General features: G+C 37.1%; 1 protein-coding gene across 1 annotated transcript in view; it reads left to right on the top strand.

Moving 5' to 3' along the window:
* Positions 1-15,114, top strand: part of PTPRR (protein tyrosine phosphatase receptor type R) — a gene marked incomplete at its 3' end in the record, with an annotated part of 278,404 nt that overhangs the window by 240,146 nt on the left and 23,144 nt on the right. Inside the window, exons 9-10 of the mRNA XM_079715195.1 lie at positions 4,387-4,466; positions 4,913-5,050. Coding sequence (XP_079571321.1) covers positions 4,387-4,466; positions 4,913-5,050 — 218 coding nt within the window. The remainder of the gene's footprint in view (positions 1-4,386; positions 4,467-4,912; positions 5,051-15,114) is intronic.

The following is a 15,114-nucleotide window of genomic DNA, read 5'->3' as shown; positions in this document are numbered from 1 at the left end:
ACAATGCAGGCCTAGAGTCTTCTCTCTCTTCCAACAAATTTGAAAATGATTCCCAATCACCTTGAAGGTGTGGCCAGTCCCTGCTTTCCTTCCATTTCCCACTTACCTTAAATTCATCTCTGAAAATTATCCTATTCCTCTCATTCCTGCCTTTTGCCCATCACTGGGAGCGATACACTTTTCCTTCATCTAATAGCTTCTTCTCTGACTTCAAACCTTAAACACATTTCCTCCTGGAGAGGAAATCTTCAACCCAGTATAGACTTTGACAAAATCTGATATGATTCCAATCAAAATATCAGGATCCAGGTACCATTTTTTCTGTTAAAAAGAAGACTTAATATTGCCAGAGGGTATTTTAAAGAGATCAAAGTGGGGAAATTTCATGTGTTCTATACACCAAAACTTTATGTGTTCAATAATTTGTTGAGAGGAAAAAAGAAACAAGAAGGAGGGAAGAAGGTAGAGGAGAGGAAGGGAAAGAAGGGAGGGAGGAAGGGAGGAAAGGGATCTAAGGAGGAAGGGAGGGGGAAAAGGAATGAAAGAGGAAGAAAGCAAAGGAAGGAAAGAAGGAAATACTGAATAAAAAGGGAAGAGCAGAAGACAGGGAGGAAAAGTGATCAGTGCTCAATGTAATATTTGTAATTATTATTGATACTGCCCAGATGAATCATAAATGGTATGCTAAGCATTTAACATATAATTCAGAAATACCAATTCTGAAAAAAGTTATCATAGTGAATTTGACTAATATGTAGACTTAAAATGCATCACATGAATAAACTTATAACAATAAAGATAAAAATAATAACTGATGATGACAAAATTTTGTTTTTTTAATCCTTGACATTTTTATTAGACTAAACAACACTAAAAAGGCTTTGGTTGGAACCAAATTTATTTTCCCCTACTCCATCATATGTTGTATTCTTGTTTTTGTTTTAATATTTGGAAATCTCTGAATACTTGGAAATACTATAAATTACCAGTTTTCAACATAAACTTAATTAAGCTTGACAGGACACCTGCTTCTAAGCAATTTTCGGGTTGAGTTCCCAGTAAATCATATATAACGTAGGCATTATAAAAACTGAAGGAAGTGGGCCTCTTTTCAAGTCTGAGTGGTTTAGGGCGTTTGTGGAAACTTTTAATAATCAGTGGATACTGAAAAGTAATGGAAGTTTTCCTGTCCCCTTTGCTATGAAAAGAAAAAAATCGAAAAAAAGCATTGTTTTAACTCTTTCTAATCGAAATTAATTCTGATGTTAAACACTCTCTGAGCCACATACCAAATAGAAATCACAAAGGATACAAATGTTAATTAAAGACAGCCCTTGCTCTCAAGGGGCTCATCACAAACCACTGAGGGCAAGCAAACATTTAAGCACTTAAAATACAAGATGTTAAATACTAAAATAAAACTCAGGCAGCCTGAGCAAAGAAGGGAATGCCTAATTCCACCAGGAAGACAAGGGAGGGCTTCCGAAAGGAGGTATTTCTTGAACTGAGCTCTGAAAAATGAGGAATACTTTACCATGCAGAGACGGCAAGGAAACAATACATGCAAAAGCATAGAATCTGCAAGAACGTGGAGTATTTGAGAGATTCCCTGGGCCCATATGACTAGAGCATGTACATGTAGAAAAGTGATTATTGATGAGGCTGTGGGAAAAGATAAAGATTTGTTGGACACACTAAGGAGATTTCATCCCCTAAATCTGCACTGTCCAGTAGAGCAGCCACTAGCCACATATGGCTAAGGAAATTTAAATGAATTAAAATTAAATAAAATTAAAACTTTAACTCCTCAGTTTGTACTAGCCACATTTCAATTGCTCAATAGCCAACATGGCTAGTGGTCACAATTTTGGGCAACACAGATAAGGAACGTTTCCATTATCACAGAAAGTTCTATTGGGCAGTGCTGCTCTGGACTGTCAAATTGTCAATAAGTATTCATAATAAAATGAATGCAGTGGACAAATAAGTTTATAAATAATACCTTCTTGGAAATTCACAGAGTATATTAGCATAATATAGACCCTGAGAAATTCTGCAGTGGAAAGATTGTTGTTCAAGTTTGTTGAATTCAGTGTTTTCCATATTTATTTGATTACTGAACCCCCTTTTTAACGATGATCTAATTTACAAGTTATATTACCTAATTCTATATGTTATAAAAGAAATGATTTACAGATAACTCTTTGGGAAATACTGCTGTGGACTATTAGGAACCATGGATGGCATTTAGGCAAGGGAATGATGTGATCAGATTTCATTTTACAAAGACCGCCTTGCCAGCTATGAGAAGGATGGATGGGTAAAGAACAAGACTGAAGGCAGTTAGACCAGATGGGATGCTCACGTCCTAGCCTAAGAAGAAAGCCTTGGGAAGAGGGAGGCAAGACAAATCCTAGCGAGTTTCAGGAAATTGAACGGACAGAACATGAATATGGAGGGTCAAGTCCAACTAGTTTTCAAACATGGACTCAGGAGCTGTGGTAGCACACCCAACATAGAATAACACAGGGCTATCAGGAGCACATGATCATGTGAAGTTTCACAAAGCTGTAGTATATCCAGAAGGAAATGAAAAATTTTTTCTAACGTGGTCTATAAGTGAGGAGAGTAGTCTGGTGTAAGATATATATTGGGGAGTCTCCAGGATATGGGTACAAAATCATGGGGATGAATCAATCACCCAAAAAGGCAGTGTCAAGTGAGCATAGAAGAGGGTCAAGTTGAATCCTAGAATCAGCAACATTAAAGGAGGCAGACGAGGTACTTCCCTGTCGGTCCAGTGGTTAGGACTCCACGCTTCCACTGTAGGGGGCACGGGTTCGATCCCTGGCTGGGGAACTAAGATCCCCTATGCCATGCAGCACAGCCAATAAATAAATAAACAAATAAACAAACAAACTAAAGGAGGCAGAAGAAATAAGCAAAAGATTGAAAAGAGACCATCGAATAGGTAGCAGGAAACCCAGAATGCTGTGACGCAGCATCCAAGGGAAGAGAAAACTCCATAAAAAGATATATGATCTACAGTTTTTTAATTCTACACAGAGGACATGAAAAAATAATACCACCATGGGCTCATTGGGTTTAGTAGCAAAAGTGTCACCAGCGGCAAGAGCAAGAGCAGTGTCTGCATAAGACTAGGGTTAGGATAGATTGGAGTGTACGAAAGAAGGATTGAAGTGTAGATGAGGAGGTGGGCAAAATACACACTCAGACTTTACCTGTCCGGAGAAGAAGAGCAACAGAACAATTGCGAGAGAGGAATGCATAGAACTGACTTCTTAAAAAATGGAAGGGGACATTTAAATCAATGCAATAGACATTTACTGAATGTCTATTACATATATAAGCACTGTGCTAGACACCAGGTCTTATACAGATCATGAAAAATCCCCATCCTGGCCTTCAAGAGGCTCAGAGTGTAACCGGGTGAAAGAAATCACAAAGGGATTATTTGCGTAAATGTTGGTAAAAATCACTACCGTGGTTCACAAAGAACGTTTCAACTCTTCTTGATGGAAAGTGATTTTAGAATTTAATACTGTAATAATCTATCCGATATCAGATATTTGTGATGTCAGTGAACAAACACATAGTAACTAAAGACAGCTTCTTCCAAGTAGTGAGAGGAGATTTGGACTGGACCAAGTGTTTGCTGTTGCGGAGGACAGAAGAGAGACTTGAGTAGGGAGATATGGTGCAAATTCCAAATGCAAAGAATAAGAAAAGGAGCGTAAATGAGAAACGGGGTCAAGAATCAGAAACCCGGGCTTCCCTGGTGGCGCAGTTGTTGAGAGTCCGCCTGCCGATGCAGGGGACACAGGTTCGTGCCCCGGACCGGGAAGATCCCACATGCTGCGGAGCGGCTGGGCCCGTGAGCCATGGCCACTGAGCCTGCGCGTCTGGAGACTATGCTCCGCAACGGGAGAGTCCACAGCAGTGAGAGGCCCGCATACAGCAAAAAAAAAAAAAAAAGAATCAGAAACCCACCAAAAATGGCGTAAAGTTGAAACGCATCATCTTGGGCTTATGGACGAGATCTGTGTCAGGACAAGGGGTAAAGATGGTCTCAAATGTCCCTCAATAAACACGGATCAAGAGACAGACACACATATTTTGGAGATTAATCCTTTGTCAGTTGCTTCGTTTGCAAATATACAGCAGAAACTAACACACCACTGTAAAGCAATTATACTCCAACAAAGATGTTAAAAAAAAAAAAAAGAGAGACAGCCACACCAACAAATAACATTGACACATGCCAGATGGTCAGTATATAAGTGTGCTATGTACTGGTTATTGGTGTTCTAAGAAACTTAAAAGAGTAAATCTGGTTAACACAGTCTTTCTTGTTTTCTTCATTAGATCCCCTCAGCAGAGTATGTTTAAGACCAAAAAATGTAACTAATTCTTTGAGCACCTACATTAATGCTAACTATATTAGGGTAAGTAAATAAATCTAAATTTCTTTCTGATGAGCATGTCAATTTACTATTTGGAATTGTTAGTTTTATTTTATTTTTATTTCCTCAGAGTTGGTTACTAGCAAGTTTGTTGCTTTTTTTTTTTTTCCCCCGCTTGCTTGGTCATAATCAACATTGGTAGTGGGTCATTTATAGTAAGTCTTCCTTTCCTGTGTGTCTGTGGCTATAGTGCTCCCTCTGAGGTGCTCTGGGGAGGACTGAGCTTTAGAAACCTCAGTACTGTATGCTGTGCCTGACTTGCTGGGAGAACAACCCCAAGAACTGTGGTGCTAGAATCAATAAAGCTGCAAAAGTCTGTGTTGCTTTTGGATTATCAGAGCTATTTTGTTTTGAAGATCTTTCACCTAAACTTTCAGTGCAAGGCATGAACTTCAAAGGCAACATTTTTGTCTCCTTTCTCAAACTAGGGCTACAGTGGCAAAGAGAAAGCGTTCATCGCCACGCAGGGCCCCATGATCAACACCGTGAATGATTTCTGGCAAATGGTTTGGCAGGAAGACAGTCCCGTGATAGTTATGATCACAAAACTCAAGGAAAAAAATGAGGTATGACCTTTACCCAAGTACGGAACATTGTATTTTTTCTGTTGCTATAGAAGAGAGATTGTTTAAGGAAAATTGCCATATACTTAATAACGGATTTAAGATGGAAACATTAAGACATTTAAAGGCTAGGCCACTTTATGCTTAAAAAAAATGGTAATTGGTGTTCTATGAATGACGACTTTCTTTCAGTTAAATCAATGTACTTGGCATACACCGATCACATTTGTACCCATGTATCTCTGTAAGGAAATGAGGGGCCATGAATTATCACTCTGATTTATAGGCAGGGAAATAAAAAATTGTTCATTTACATCCCAAGCAATTTTTGAGCACCTACTAAGTGAGATACTATTTTAGTTGCTGGCAATATATTAGTAAACAAACATAAAGATTCCTGCCCTTGGTAGATTATAACTTTCTAGTTGGGGAGATACAGACAAAAAACAACAAACATAATTTCATAAAAATATAGCATATTAGGGCTTCCCTGGTGGCGCAGTGGTTGAGAGTCCGCCTGCCAATGCAGGGGACACGGGTTTGTGTCCCGGTCCGGGAAGATCCCACATGCCGCGGAGCAGCTGGGCCCGTGAGCCATGGCGGCTGAGCCTGCGCGTCCGGAGCCTGTGCTCCGCAACGGGAGAGGCCACAACAGTGAGAGGCCAGCGTACCACTAAAAAGAAAATATATATATATATATAGAGAGAGATATATAGATATATATATATACACACACACATATATATATATATAACATATTAGAAGGGAAACTACTGTAGGAAAAAAAGGTAGAGCAGCATAAGGGGACTGAGTGTCTGAGCTGTAAGAAGGAGTAAAAGGAAAAGAGCAAGCTGCAGTGTTACACGGGGTGGGTGGGAGAAGCCTCACTAAGAAAGTGAGATTTGAAGAAAGATTTGAAGTTAACAAAAACCAAGCAACTTTCTCAATATTTTCATTAAAAAAAATTCAAGAAAGAGACAAAATTAGATTCCGCATCCGTACTAGTAATCTTTTCTAAGGATCTAGCTTACGCAATATACATTCTGTATTTTGCATCGTAAAAATAAAGTTGGGGCTTCCCTGGTGGTGCAGTGGTTGAGAGTCCACCTGCCGATGCAGGGGACATGGGTTCGTGCCCCGGTCCAGAAAGATCCCACATAGCCGCGGAACGGCTAGGCGCGTGAGCCAGGGCCGCTGAGCCTGTGCGTCCGGAGCCTGTGCTCCGCAACGGGAGAGGCCACAGCAGTGAGAGGCCCGCGTACCGCAAAAAAATAAATAAATAAATAAGTAATAAAGTTGTGTAATTCCCAAAGGGTGCTTTCCTAGGCACTGCTTACATTTCATGGCATCTTTTTTTTTTTTTAACATCTCGTGGCATCTTATTGAGATAATTTCCAGTCTGATTTTAGTCAGCATTTGTGATTATTTTCTTGTCAAAATTACTATACCAGGGCCTCACCAGGACAATCAGAATTTAAGAAAACTGAACTTTCCTTTATACTCCTTTGGTGAGTTATAACCTTTGATTATACTATAACCCTGCTGCTAATCAAGAAAATTCGGGCTCACAAACAGCAATTTAAAGTTTTTTAAAGTTTGTTGTTTTCTTCCATTTTTGCTGCAATAGATAAAGGATCTTTTTCTGAAATTTATCCTGGAAAAACAGTACATTTTTGGGCCAGTAGATGAAGTTTTATACTACGTTAACTATATGCTTACTAAATAAATGCATTTCTATGAATCTTATATGAAAGCCTGAGGTGGCATAATAAAAATAACCCCTAATATTCTCAGATGTTTCACCCACTATCAATCTGTCAACATAATAAGCTACTGACAATTCCTGCACAGTTGTTTAATATCTGTGACAATTTACCTTCAAGGTAGGAAAATATTCTTCAAGTTTTAAAGGTGTACTCTCTGTATATATACACCCATACATACATACATAGAACTTATGTAATGTGGCAGACTAGATAATCTGAAAAACCAGTCATACTGGGTGAAATATGATACAGCATGCATAGCAGAGCTTGGGAGGAAAAAGGTAAATCAGTCAAAAACTGAATAAAAGGCATAAAACCAGAGAATTGCAGGTTACTTGTGTTTTAATGACAATGTAAGAACTGGAGACAAAGCCTTGGGCTAGTAGGAACCAGGACTTGGAACTGAGACCTTCCATGAAGTGAACACCTTCAAGGGCTAGGCCTTCAGTGAAAGGGTGAACCACAAAAATAAATCTACCTACCAAAATAGGATTATAAGAGGAAATGAATCCAGCGAAGTCTGGCCTTCTCGTGGGATCAATAAAGAGGTACTCTTGAGTATTCAGAATCCAAAACCCAGGAAACACCAAGTGTTAAGTGATTAATATACATTAGTGATTCTTTTATTTATATAAATCATTTATAAACTAGTTTATATTCATTTAAGTAATAATATAAAAACTAATGCTGCATTGGTAATGCTCTTGTGGCACTTTACAAAAACAAAGGCAAAAACTTTCTGGATGCATGTACTCTCAGCATACACTACACAGAATTTCAAAAGAAAAAGCCCAGCCAAACATAAGCTCAGAAGTCAAAATTCTGAGACACACATGTAAATAAACAACATAAGTAAAAAGCAGAAGAGGCAACAAATAGTGGAAATAGACCCACAAGAAATTGAAATAATAGAAACTATAAATAGAGGCTTTTTTATAATTAAGCACACAAAATATAAAATTAAAAAAACTTGACAAAAGGACAAGTTACTATCAAAAAAACTAGGAAGATTTAAAACCAAACCAAAGAGTCCTAGAAATAAATATTATATAGAGATAGTTTTATTAGCAAGCTGGACACAGCTGAATAAGTAATTACTGGATTAAAAAATAGAACTAAGGAAATTACCTAGAAGATCAAAATGACCAAAAATATGAGAGTTTCAGACATATAGAGGACAGTATTTAGGTGTCCAATATATGTCTAATGGATATTTTAGAAGATGAAAAAGGAGAATGTAAAAGAAGAAGTAATATTTGAGGAAATAATGGCTAAAGATTTTCCAAAACTGGTGAAAGACTTGAGCTCTCAGATTTGAAAAGCACAGTAAATCCTAGGCTGGATAAGTAAAAATAAATCCACAACTAGACACATCTGTAGAACTGAAAAACACTACAGAGACTATTTTAACAACCAGAGTGACTAACAATTGGCTTCTCAATAACAAAAATCAGTAGAATAATACCCACAGAGGAATGAGAGAAAATCACAGACAACCCAGAACTCACACAGGATTTAGCAACATTTCCTAGATCTGAATAGACTGTACGACTCCTGCCCACTTTGGTTTGAATTACAATTTTCTGAATAGATTGTCACGATGTGTTTTCTCAAAGCACATTCATACCCTTATTAATTCTATTTCTTCTATTAAAAATAAAATCTTATAAAATCAACATAGAAAAAGCACTGTGATGTATGCAATTACATAAATATAAGTATGTAAATGTTTTGAAACAAGTTATATTTTCCACAGAAAACATTACTTTCTTGTTACATATTTATTAAAGATTAATACTTGGCAAAGCATATGTGAAACAATATCTCACAAGGATTAGTGAATAGGTTGTAGTAACTGTGTAAGATAAATTATAATTTTGGTGTCTTGAGCAATTCAATCCTCAAATTTTGTGATATATTTGTTTCCTTAGACAAAAAGTCAGAAATACACCAATAGTGCTTTAACTTATTCTTGAATCAGGGTTTCATCAGGACAGAAAAAGCCAAGATTGACGGTTAGTGAGAAAGAATTCCCTAGAAGTTGAGTAGGATGTGACATTTTAAAGAAGTCCAACAAAGATAGTATGAACACTTGGCAAATATGCCAAAGCCCCAACAGACAGTTATATTCTTCCCTTCTGTCCCCAAGACCAAAGTTGTGATTCTAAAAGAACTGCTGTATGAAATAAATATGTATTTCAAAGTGACACTGAGTTGATTTACTGATGATGCTCAGACATCTCCATTCTGAATGTGCAGAGGAATAGAGCCCATCTTATTCTTTCTTTTTCAAGTGCATCATACTTGGAGTTAACCTGTTGGTACCATTCTCAGAATTCACGTTCTCCATAGGAGAGCCAAGTAGATCTGTTGAAAAGCCAGAATTAAAAAAAAATAATGGCCGCACACAGTGGTTGGGAGTCCGCCTGCTGATGTAGGGGACACGGGTTCGTGCCCCGGTCCGGGAAGATCCCACATGCCACGGAGCAGCTGGGCCCGTGAGCCATGGCCACTGAGCCTGCGCGTCTGGAGCCTGTGCTCCGCAACGGGAGAGGCCACAACAGCGAGAGGCCCGCGTACCGCAAAAAAATATAAAATAAAATAATGGCCACATAAAGAGTGATTGAGGTTTTTATTTTCTCTTTGGCTGCGTAATTCAGAAATTGAAGAGGTATTATTTTTTTCTTACCATTTTTAGCCTCTTGCCTTTTTAAATGTCTGGGATATATCTTCTGGAAATATCAAAGTAAATACATTATGTTACATGTTTTCTATGTGTAATTTGCTACATGTACTTTCCCGTGGCCAGTCATAATTCCAAATATTGCAGTAAAGATTTTGACTTCTGTTATTTTTGATTACCCATTAAATTAAAATAAAAATTCCTTTCCATCCAGATTCTATAAAGATGTAAATACAATACTATGGAGGAAACTTTGATGTTTTACAGATCAAAATGATACTGAGAAGTCTGGCTCAAAAGAAATAGGCAGTAGACTTCACACTGCCAGGAAGATGCTGTTTACCAAAAATGTGCCAACTTTCAATTGTGTTAAGCGTCATTGTTTGGAACAGACAAAAATCATTTCCTCCAAAAATATGTGAAGGTGGAGTTATCTTTAGAAATTCCCAGGCTTTATATTTTCATGAACCTTTCTATTTTCTAATACATAAATAAAGGAATAAGTGAATAATTTCCAGTTCTTATTCAATAATCCCAATATTCTCATAGTTACTTTATAAAATTAGAATAAACAAAAAATTTTAAAATAGAGCTGAAGAATCAGTTATCTTCTATGGCAAGAAAGGAGAAGAGATTTTTATTGCTGGTAAATTTGATTTCTTCATTTAGATAAATCTCAAGAAGGGAATTCCTTTTGAAAGAAATAAAACATTGGAAACACAGTGTTCAAACTTTTAAGGTGAACTATTGCTTGACTAGAGAAGACACAGTGGCCAAAATCTGCAAAGCTGGAGTTAGATCAATCTAAGCAGGGCAGGAATCATTTGCATATTTCCAAATTCCTCAGACTAGCTCAGACTTTCTCCTAGGAAAGAAGAGAAGTAGTATGAATGTTGGTCATAGTATACATACTGCGGAAGATATTTTCTACTGACGGCCATTTATTAAATATACATAGTAAGCACAGTTCATACGTTAATTCTGTGCATTTTCATTCTAACTCTACAAAGCACGATTTACTATCCCTATATTATGGATGAGAAACTTGAGGCTCAGAGATTAAACCATTTGCCTACAGCCTCAAAGTAAGTGAGTGATAGAGTCCAAATTTTAGTACAGGTTTATTTGATTCCAAAGCTCATGTACTTAATCACTGCCCCAACATAATAAACGGGCCAAATAAGGGTATAAGACATTAGAAGACAAGGGACCCACTGTTGGCTTCAGGGAGCAGTAAGACACTGAATTTATCTTTCAGGAAGTGAAGGAATTACTTGGTCATTTGGCCTAACAAAATACTTCTCTCAAGTATTTAACACAGCCGTATTCTTTCTTAATATTTACATCTTTCATCTGAGTTCAGCTATGTGACTTAAATACTTACAAACCCCATTTTGCCCATTGACCTATTCACACTTTGCAAGCAGTTTGACCTCAGAAAGTGAAATAAATAAATCATATTTTAAGTATTCTCTGTTTTCATTCCCTTCCTTTCTCTCTCTGATAAAATTATGGAAAGGATTTATTTTAATTACATTTCTTTGTCCATACAGCTCATATGGTGCCTTACAGTTTTTCAGTATGGGCTGCAGAGTAAATAAGTGCACAAGGGAACATAAACCAGGCAAAGCAACAGCACACAGAGGCAGACAAGACACCACATAGCATGTGTGAGTTGAGCCATTTGATGTTGTCTAGGCATAGTAGGGAGTGAAGGGAGATAGGGCTGGAATGTTAAATTTTGCTGATGAATATAGAGAATAAAAGAGTGTTCTGTATTCATTGTATATTCTGCTTTTAACATTATATTATGAGTGGTCTCCATGTCATTAGTAACTCATCAAAAACATGATTTTAAATGACTGCTAGAATTTCATTGTGTGGATGCTAAAACGTATGTAATCATTTCCTTATTAAGAGATATTTAAGTCATTTCCAATCTTTTTATCCACATCTTTGATTATTTAATTAATGTATATTTTTAGGTGTGAAATGACCTGGCTAAATGATGTGGACTTTTGAAAAAATGTGTTTTCCAGAAATATATCTAACTGTACCATTTCTTTAGCATCTGGAATTCTCCAGCTAACCTTGAAGACATTCAGTACATTCCTCTTTCTAAAACATCCAATGCTGTATTTGTGCACATTCATTCATTCATTTGACAGATATTTATCAACTATCAACCATCAAGCACCAGTGTAGGTGCTTGGATTATATCTTTATTGACAAAACAGACAAAGATCCCTCCTTTCATGGAGATATGATCTAAAAGGAGAGACACAATAAACAAGAAACAAAATTTTAAAATATTGTATACAGGTACAAAGTGTTAGGTGCTATGGGAGGTGGAGAAAACAAACATATGGTAGAGTAAGAGATGGAAGACAGTTTGCAATGAGATAAGGAGGTCATTTTAAAATTTATAAATGGCAGCCTATAAGAATTTTATGAATACAAAAGAAGATAAGCAATGACTTCATTAAGTCAAGTCACAGCTACTATAGATATCTTTACTTAATTAAATACATCCAAAAAATGTGGGGTGTTTTTTTTTTGCAATATAAGTATTAATTATAACCCATGTTGACCTTAAGTTTCATTATAAAATTTGATGGGCATTCAGTTGGGAATGACTGGCTATTCAATATATAAGTAACTTATACTTAAAAATAAAGTAGACCTTTTTAAGCTGTACATATGAAGAGAAAATAAATTTTTCTGATAAAACACTCGTAATTAAATGTTAATTATTCTATGTTATATTCTAAATGAATGAAATGAAAATACATCTCAACTATTTAAAGTTAGCTAAAAAATTAGAGTTTGTTACATAATCTAGAAAGTTCATCAAATATACATAGAAAGTCTAGAAACTGGGCTGTTTGATCTTCCAAATAACTAATATTTATTGAGCACTAACAATATGCTTAGAAAGCAATCTTTACAACAAACATATCTGTAAATCCCACTAAAATAGGACACTGAGACACAGGAAGGTTAAGCAACCTGCCCAAGGCCAAACGGCTAGCAACCTGACTCCCACCTCCTCCACCTTCTCACCACTATATACACCCTCCTCAAATCTTCTCCCTACTTAGGGTGGGAAGGGAGAAAGTTCCAGTCTAAGCAGTGATTGTGGCCAGAGAAAAGTGTGCGGGATTGCTTACAGTCCAGATTAAAATCTCTAACCGTTCTCTCTAGGAAGGAAAGAGGAGATGAACAAGGCATTTTGACTTGGTTTAAAGAAAAAAAAAGTGTCAAATCTGCTCACTCAAAATAGTGTACAAGGGGACCTCCCTGGTTGTCCGGGGTAAAGAATCCTCCTTACAATGCAGGGGACGTGGGTTCGATCCCTGGTCAGGGAACTAAGATCTCACATGCTGCAGGGCAACTAAGCTCACGAGCCACAACTGCTGAGCTTGCACGCCTCAACTAGAGCCCGTGTGCCGCAAACTACAGAGCCCACGCACTCTGGAACCCGCATGCCACAACTAAAGAAGAGAAAACTACTGAGCTTGCAGGCCACAACTAGAGAGAAGTCCGTGCACCCCAAGGAAGTGTCTGTGCACCGCAGCGAAAGATCACACGTACCTCAAAGAAGATCCAGCATGCCGCAACTAAGACCCAACACGGCCCAAAATAAGCAAAACAAACAAATAGAAAAAACAAAGTAGTGGACAATTTGAAAGTGTGGATTGGAACTGTGATGGGGGAGTCATGCTCCAGTTAGAGGTCAGTCTGTGAAGTGTGGGGTGGACAAGAGGATTCACATTTTGTACCAAGAATGAAAATAAATGAGCAAAGTCCCATAATTAGAGTGTCTGTACAAACAAGGTCAGGGAGGGTAATTTGGAAGACAGTGGAGACCCGCTGACTGGTATTCAGCTGTCCTGGAGGACCAGAATTAGATATTTGGTATCTAGAGAAGCAGTCTGACCTAGCACTGCCCAGCAATGCCCAGCAGCCTAAGCTCATATCCTGAAAGACCAGGGGCTTGACAGTTATGCTACCCAAGCAATTAAGAGTAGCCAGAAATTCAGAGGCTGACAGCCCCTAAGAAAAATTACTCACCTGTCCTTTCAAACATGCTTACATTCCAAATATAACTTGGCACCTTAATTTTTAATCTTCTAGGTTCTATTCAATTGCTGTAGCCTGCTTTACTTCTAACTATAGTTAGAAGCCTTCTTATTTGACACAGTTAATCCAAAAAAAAAATCACAGTGGAGACTCAAACACAGAAAAAAAACCCTAATGTTTTACTTTGTCTTAAAACAGGTACATTTGTTCATATTCAAATTTGTTCATTATTTTATTATGGCACTGTCTTTTTTAATTTTTAATATTGGCTCTCGGTCATATAGTTTGTGTAAATCATGCCCTTTATACGTCATTGAAATGTCCCATTTCAGTTTCTTTGAAATATGAGAGAACTTAGAAATATTTTTAAAGCAATATGAATGCAGAATCCTGTCTGTATTTCCAAACTTTGCCCTTTTATAATGTTCTCACCTGTGCCTGATTTGACCACAGTTTTCTTTACTGATTTACTGTTTTTCCCCAGCGAAAACCTAATTAACTTATGCAAGTATTTCATAGAACAATTCTTTATTTTCTTTCCACCCTCATGTTTCATTGATTTATGTAAAGTTTCATTAAATTACTGGGCTCTAATAACAAGTACAACTGCCATTAAGACGTTCGGATATAAATACCACTTGTTGAACATACAGCTCAGCAGATAGTGACAGACTTGCTGGACTTAGTAAGAGAGTGGACAGAGGGCATTCAGTGTTCCACGAGCATCAGCATATTTCATAGAGGGAAGGGAGGGCATTGGTTATTGCTGTAGAAAGAAGTGTTGGTTATTAGTGCAGAAATCAAAGACAGAAACTTGAATGTATAAAGTGATATTTGCTCAGAGGGTCCTAGCCCCAAGAGGATGTTCCCAGAGAACCTTATGAAAACACCTGAGCTTCAGTTTTCTCAGCTGTAAAATGATAAAAAAAAATAATAATAACAACACTATCTACTCTCTGTTCTACCTAACACCAATGATCGTGGAAGGGATTCAGTGATATAAGGTTGGTGAAGGTGCTTTTAATATTAAATTGCTGCACCTATGTTACTAATATTTAATTGAAACACTGAGAATTAGAGTAACTAAAACCATAATAATTTTAGACAATCTGACCCATTCTGTCTTATATGCAAATGTAACCCAAATGCAACTATCTTGTTTTTGTTTATTTAGAGCCACTTTCTATGTGATGATAGTCTTTAGCTCATGGAGCAAAATCTCTTTGATTTTAAGTGCATAGAATTTAAAAAGAAAGTAACTTAAAAATAGATTTTTTTTTTCAGGTAACTAAAATACTAGCTAGACCTGTTCCTTCTTTATACACAAATAGTCCTAATGTGGTGGGGGTGAGAGGGATGGTCAAAGAAAAAAAAAAGATTATAAAAATATCAGTTTGCATTGCTTTGCATTGCGTTCTACTTTTGCTGTAAACCACTGATTATGAAAAATTGGTTGATGTCCAGAATCTTTACAGTTAGGGTTCACTAATTACTTGTTTGCACAAGAGACACATGACCTTCTGGAAACCTTTGTC

The sequence above is a fragment of the Hyperoodon ampullatus genome (assembly GCF_949752795.1).
Source record: "Hyperoodon ampullatus genome assembly, chromosome: 11".
Classification (NCBI taxonomy): domain Eukaryota; kingdom Metazoa; phylum Chordata; class Mammalia; order Artiodactyla; family Ziphiidae; genus Hyperoodon; species Hyperoodon ampullatus.
This window is presented reverse-complemented; position numbering and strand designations above follow the sequence as displayed.